We start from the raw sequence: 7,625 nt of genomic DNA, 5'->3' as shown, positions 1-7,625 counted from the left end.
GATTTTTTCAGACCTCAAAACCTATACCAGCTCCACCATACTACAATGCATATTCTGATAGTGGTACAATATACTGTTTACTATGTTATGTTTAAATTTTTAAGATGCTATAAGATTAAATATGAGCAAACGAGTCAGGTACAGGGGTGCACATCTATCATCCCAGCTACTCAACAACCTGTGGGAGAATTGCAATTTTGAGGCCATCTCGGGCAACTTAGCAAGATACTGTCTCAAAATAAAATTTAGAAGAGCTGGGTCTACAGATAAGTGGTAGAGAATTTGCCTCTATACTCCATTCCCTTGCTCAATTCCAAATGATTGAGGTACTGGGTTTTAGCCCTAGTACCCCCTTTCCAATAATAGTGCAAATAATTTTGCCTCTAGTTATCATAAGGGTCCTCATTGGTGTGGTGCATATGATGCATTTAGATAGAGTACACAGTTTTATTATCTTTAAAACATCATACACCTTTAAAATCATTGACTAATTACATGGCTAACCTAAAAAAATAGTCTTTAAAATTGAATTTTTGTTGGTACTATGTTTTGTAAGCACTCTTTTAATGGTTAATACACATGATATTTTTATTTGTAACTTTGGAAAATAAATATAGCCACAGCATTGGGAATGAACGATGACTTATTAGTTACCCATGGTTACTAAAGCAAATTACTGCAAACTTGATAGTTTAAGAGAGTAGAAATGTTCTTCCCGCTCAGTTCTGGAGGCCAGAAGTCTGTCAGTGTGGGACTGCATGCCCTCTGGGTGCTCTGGGGGAGTGTATGCTCAACTTTTTACTGTTGAGGTTCCATGTTTGTGACATCACCCCAAGTTTCACATCTCTCTCTCCCCCAATCTTCCACTTTAACCTACTGCACATCAATCCAAACTCCTACATCTGATCACTTGTGATTGCACTTAGTGTTCACTAGATAATTTTCCCATCTCAAGACCTTCAATGACCCCCCCATACCACCTCAGTAAGCATTTACAGGCCCCAGGGATTAGAACCTAATACCTGGGCATCTTTAGTCCACTTACTACAGATGGTTATCCAGGAGGGAAATGCTTCCAATCTAAACAGAGTAAAAATGAAATCCTGTCAGATAAATCGAAAGATGAAATACAATGAAGAGAGGTAGACAAGAACAGGGGCTCTCACATCTTTCTGGAAAGGCCTCAGGCACTGTCCTCACCTCTTAAAATAAAGGTTAGAATATTTTATGCAGAAGAAAAAAATCCTAGTAAAACTCGAGTGAGTTATGCCAACTGAGTTTGAATTGACTGCTGCTGTTTGTTCTTCATGGCTCAGCTCCATGTTTCCTCCACTCTGCACCCAGGCTGATGAAATAACCTCTATGTGAATTTATACTGGTTGTCCTGGAAGGGGAAAAAGAGAGCATGACTTTTAAATTGGCTCTTAAAATTTATTCCAGGAATGGCATATTGCTTTCACACATAATTTTAACAAGATTGGAAGTTAAATCCTTCTTCAAAAAGAGGAATAAACTATTTGAGAATAATGTTAATTATTCATGCATATTAGTTATATGTTGATTCAGTATACTATAAATACATGAATAAGTAACTCAGGTAATCAGTAGAGTGTGTAATAATTTATGTGTGTGTGTGTTCTATGTGTGTGTGTTTTGACAGACAGAGGATAGAGACCTGAAATATAAGCTAGTTCTCATTTTTGTGAATGAGAAATTCTCAAATATTTTTGCCAAATTTCCTACCCAGAAATTTTAAAAATCAGATGAATGTCAAGTTTTACATCATCTGTTTAATTTCTTTCTTTTTTTTTTTTATAGAAGCCAAAGCTGAGAGCAAGTCCACGTTGGTGCACTTTGTCTTCATGTAAAATTGAATTCAACAGGTGGATTGACACCTGCGCTCCTGAAATCCTGTGTGTTCCCTGTCCAATACCATTAGCAACAGTCATGAGCTATGATTGTTGTGGGAAGGAGGCCCCCAGCCATGGCTGCAGGCAGGCCTGGCTCTGCCCACTGGCCCACCTCTTCCCTCCCTACACACAGCATCATGAAGATGATGCCATAGAACACACTGAGGCCTCCTGTTCCTTCTCACATAGGATTTCTCCCATGCTGGCCACCACATGACCACACACCTCAGGGGGCATTCCTCCTGACCATGGTCACCAGCTAAAGGTCATGCCTACAATGGCTCAAGGAGTGACTCTATCTGCCCCAGGTCAAGGGGATCAAGTCTGTGTGCACCAGGTCAAAGCAAGGGACTGTTCTATACCAGCTGGAGGTGAGTGAGCCCAGGTATCCTCAGGCTGGGGGAGTCTACCTACACTGGTGACATAGTGTTCCAGGCCTCAGAGGCCTGGGTGGTGCTCAACCTGAGGTCCCTTCATTCTTTGATTCAACCCCCCGTTTTTATTTTTCTTGTAACCCGTGGAACAGAAATGTTATGATACACTATATCTGAAACAAATTTATTAGAAACATCTCAGAAGAATGGGAGAAAGGAGAGAGAGGGGCAGGGCAGGTGAAGTGGACTGGGCAGAACAGTTTATGGTGTCTTTGGCAGGTGGGGGCAGAGGGGACGCATGCCCGGCTCTGGTTCTGTGTGGCTCAGCTCTCCACTTGCTTGTGGTCACACTGTCTATGGGTCCGGCGAGTCTCTTCTCTCTGCCATTGGAACAACCGCATTGGTGACACGTGGCAGGCAGCAGCAGAGTCTTCAGACACAGGTGGCGAACCTCCCAGTCCAGCGCTTCCGGTTGTCTGTGGATGAATCTTGGAGGAGTTTCTGTGACCTCTTCCAAGCAGCCTAAGTAGCATCCTCCAGCGTTTGGGCAAGTAGGACACAGAGTCAGAGTGGGCGGCTCTGCTGGGAGTGGGGTCCTTTGCAAGCCGGAAGCGGAGAGGAATAGCGGGCAGGCTGGCCCTTCTGCTGGCCTCCTGTGCGGGCTGTTTGTCCTCCTCGGGCATCTGAGGCTCACAGGGCGAGGGGACATTGTGAAGAGCAGGCTCACTCTTGCTCCTCCTTGGGAGGCCAGGGAAAGCAGGAAGATGGGTGGCGCGTGGGTGAGGCACAAACCTGGGAGGCCCAGGCTTCCTCGGGAGCACACACCCTACCCCCTGCCTTTTCTGGTGCTGGACAATCAAGTAGGTGGCCATTGGCGCGTCAAACTTTCTCTGGAGCAGCGATAACCAGGTCTGGTATGGATCCAAACCCATGTCCAGCAGGAGCGTCATGATTTCCGGGTCTGGGTGTTTGGGGACTATCTCCCTCCACGGAGGGGGTGAGTGCTCCTCACCCTGCTTCAGCCACGGGTGCTGGGAGATTTGGTTGGCCGTGGGCCGCTTCTTGGGCTGCACCGTCAGCATGCGGCGCATGAGCCTTCGGGCTTTGACCGGCACAGAGAGAGGGACGTCGTACCTTGCCAGGACGATGCGCTCCAGTATCTTCCTGGAGCTGGGGGCCATAAACGGGAGGGTGTGTGTCAACATGAAGTACAGGATGACCCCCAGGCTCGAGACGTCCACTGGGGGGCCCTCGTACTCTTCCTGCACGCTGGTTTCGGGGGCCAGGTATGGTACAGTCCCCCAGAACCTCCTCAACTTCTGCCCGGCCTGGAACCTGGTGGCGGCGCCAAAGTCGATGAGCTTGATGTGGTCTCTGGCGTCCAGCACGATGTTCTCTGGCTTCAGGTCCCGGTGCAAGATGCCCCTGTCGTGGCAGTAGCCCACGGCACACACTATCTGCCTGAAGACCCTGCGGACCTCCTCCTCCTGCATACCACATGCGATGCGCATCAGTAGCTCTCCCCCACCTGTGTGCTCCATCACTACGTAGATGTGCTTCTCGGTGACAATGACCTCAAAGAGCTGGGCCACACTGGGGTGCTCCAGGTTCATCAGCACCCTGGGCTCAGAGAGGACCGGGATGTTCTCCGGCACCAGTTCCAGGACTTTCACTGCCACCTCTGCCCCCGTGGGGCGATGGCGGGCCAGTGCCACCTGGCCATAGGAGCCATGCCCAATGGCCCTCACGAACTCGTAGTGGTCAGTGAAGGCGCACTCACGCCAGGTGCTGGGCCCCGGACGTGAGGCTAACCTACTCTTACTGTCACTACTCTGGCTAAACATCCTAAGCAGGAACACCACCTAAGGATGCTAGCTTAAAAAAATATATAAGCCAAAACAACAAACCAAAATCAAAAACCAAAACAAGACAAAACAACAAACCCAAATCAAAGAACCAATATCCCAAGACCACAGTCACCAACCACCAACCGACAACCACCAAACACACTAACTAGCTGGGAGTCCGACAGGTCACCACCAAGAGCTTCCTGTACTTGTGGACAAAAGCCCAGCAGCAGCCCACCCTCTTATATACCTGCCCTTTCAAAATGCCTCACAATGGCTCCTTGTGAGGTCAGAGCAAGAAATGGCAGAGTCATGCCTGGCCATGACCCCCAGTGGTCAGCTCCCTTTTGGGCCTCCACAAGGTTTTCCATCACCAGAATAAGAAAGAATTAAAAAGGACTGCAGATACTTTTTTTTCCCTTTCTGTGGGTTATTGAAACTCTTTACAAATTAAAATGTGTCCAGTACTCCAAAGGACTTGCCATTTCAAGTAAAATATTTCTAATAATTCTGTTTAATTTCATAGTTTAGTTGCATATTTATAATTATTGGTGTAAATAATATACTGACACAAATTTACTTTCCTTCATTCTAAACCTTTATGACATATTCAAACTCTTGCACCCGTGGCATCATTGTGATTGTCAGCACTAGATCCACTTTTCAAATTATTTAGCACAGGTTTTCAGAGTCCATCTTCAATATTTAAAATGCAGACCCTTTTAAATCTATATATAATCCTGTTGCTAGAAAAGTTAATTTGAGTTCCAAATGCCATTTTATGTACTATTATAAATGTATGTGTTTTCTAAAAATCTACAATTCTAAAGAATTATTTTCCTCAAAACAAAAAAATGCCAATTTTTCTGCTGTTTTTATTATTTTTAATATACCCATCAATATATTTATTTTTTTGTGGTGAGAATATTTAAAAGCTATTCTCTAAGTAAGTTTCAAGTATACATTATTAATAGTACCATCACCATAATAAACAATAGATTTTTGGAATTTTTTTCTCCTACTAAACTGAAACTTTGTACCCTATGAATACATATCTGGTATGGGATTGCTAAGTCACAGAAATTTTGTTTTTTTTTTTGGTTCTAAAAAGCATGCCCATTAAAAAAAATAGTTCTAATTAGTTATACATGACAATGAAATGCATTTTTACACATTGTACACAAATGGAGCACAACTTCTCCTTCCTCTAGCTGAACGTTGTGCAGTCACACTGGTAGTATAATCATACATGTGTATCAGGTAATAATATCCATCTCATTTCACATCCTTCCCATCCCCACATCCCATCCCCTCCCCTCCCCTCACTCCCCACTGCACAATCCAAAGGTCCTTCATTCTCCCCCACTCCCACCCCCATTATGGATTAGCATCTGCTTATCAGAGAAGACGTTTGATTTTGGGATTTGGCTTACTTCACTTAACTTGATATTCTCCACCTCCATCCATTTGCTGGTGAATGCCATAACTTCATTCTTCTTTACGGCTGTTTAATATTCTATTGTGCCTAAGTACCACATTTTCTACTGCTTTTAAAAACAACTTTTAAAGGACGTTTATAAAGACATCTGATACTGTGAAGTATCTAGTAGTGTAGTGACTAAATATCTTTGTCTTTTTGCTTCTTGTTTTTCTTGATAAACCAGACTTCCTTAAATATATCAGACAATTGGGGTCATAATTGTGTTTTCCTCCAAATATTTTATTTTGTTTAAACCAAGCTAATGGGGAAAATGTCCTATTAATATGGGATCACTTTTAGGACTCAAATGTAAGGTGAACAATATTAGGAAAGAGTTTCCTCAAATTGGTGTTTATATGACTTATGAAAGTAAAAGAGGATAAGGAAGGAAGGAAAGTATAATAAAGTTGAATTCTTATTGATCCCAGGAGGGAAACAGCACATAATTTGTAAAAGTATCTCAACAATGAACTGTAAAAACATGTAAGCTAAAGAGAGAGAAATAACCACTGCTAAACAGAAAGCATAAACCATTCAATGTACATTGTTATTTAAAGAGAGGTATTTGAGGGTGAAGCAAATTATCTTTTAATTAAAAGACCTTTTATTTCATTTTAAATTATGTACATTATTATTTTTGATAATTATAATAGGATTAAAGGTAACAAATGTATTTAACTCATTAAGTCAAAATTGTAGACCTCCCAATCTGTGACATCTGAACTAATTATCTGAGAGCCTATGATGAATCTTAGGTAGCTTGCACTAGTGGACTGTTTATGGATTACCTCACTTCGGTTAGAAAATATGCCATGGGGACATATGGCGTCTCTTTGGCACTCCTCTGCATGAATAAATGTAAAATGTTGCTTTATGTTCCACTTATTCCTTTTGGCTATATTTTTGGAAGTGCTTGGCTCTCGTGCTGATTAGAGATGGTTGTGAATGGTGGCTAAAATTTGTGATGCTCCATGTCCTATGGATCCCCTTGGTTAAAAATGTTTTAATTACTCCAGTGAAATGAAATGAAACACTTTGCTGTATTGATTTGTTAGGAATAAGACATTCCTAGCTCCACTAATTCTTGGTTCTGGCTGTTAAAGAGCCATTGCTCCTTGGTTTGCAGCCTGGAATAATAACTTATATAAATAACTTCCTCGTGGCTGGTCCTTCTCCAAACTTGATGCGTTGCCACTATTCATTAATATCATGATGGTGAGCAGACCTGCTTGGAATATGCAATGGCTTTCTTCATTTAGAAATGGAAGCAACAGTGACAGGGTTAAGCAACTGTATACAGGTGAAATACATTATAGCCCCTGCCATCACCCAGAAACCATTTGCATAATAAAGCTATTTTAATGATTTGTTGGGTGACATATGTCTACCCTGTTCTTTTTGGCCCTTCTTTTTAATAACATTACAGAATTTAAAATTCTCTAAAAATAATTCTTTCTTGTTCTTTTATACTTGTGACAATTTTATCTATGATATGTAGGATTTAATTATGGGTTGATATTAGGTTGATGTATATGCATTTGTATTAAATCAAGCAAATAATATTTTACTGTCTCATCACTTTTCACTGTGGGAATGACATGGAATTACAGAGAACCTGAAACTTCATGTGGTTTTTTTCCTGTGGAAGCTCTGGTGTTTCATACTGTGGGCAGGATGGATGCCAAATTTTTCCTGACTACAACTTCCTTGATGAATGTTCGGTGTGGGAGGTGAAGGTAACTACATCTAAGAAGTAACTATGGTGAGAGGAAGTCCAAGCACTTCTCAGGTGACTTCATGCACAACTCTGCTCACTATGGATGCGAGAAAACTGCATTAATTGGAGTCTTTTGGCAATAATATGCTTATGCCAGAAAAACACGAGTCAGGCACACTGCTCTCAGTCATCTATCTTAAACACCGAAGGCTATAGTGATTCCCATGCAAAAAACAGAAAATTAGGTGTGTTTCCATCCAAATGTTACTGTAATGAATTATTTTTAAAAGATTGTTA

The 7,625-nt window shown here is 42.2% G+C and overlaps 1 protein-coding gene across 1 annotated transcript; it reads right to left on the bottom strand.

Annotated features, from left to right (window-relative positions):
- Positions 1-2,607: 2,607 nt before the first annotated feature.
- On the bottom strand, positions 2,608-4,128 carry LOC124964068 (sperm motility kinase 2B-like). The gene has a single exon (XM_047523990.1). It carries the CDS (start codon positions 4,126-4,128, stop codon positions 2,608-2,610), a length of 1,521 nt encoding a protein of 506 aa, XP_047379946.1.
- Between the last annotated feature and the right edge of the window lie 3,497 nt (positions 4,129-7,625).

The sequence above is a fragment of the Sciurus carolinensis genome, chromosome 14 (assembly GCF_902686445.1).
Source record: "Sciurus carolinensis chromosome 14, mSciCar1.2, whole genome shotgun sequence".
Classification (NCBI taxonomy): Eukaryota; Metazoa; Chordata; class Mammalia; order Rodentia; family Sciuridae; genus Sciurus; species Sciurus carolinensis.
The sequence above is the reverse complement of the archived record's forward strand: the minus strand, read 5'-3'. Positions and strand labels throughout refer to the sequence as shown.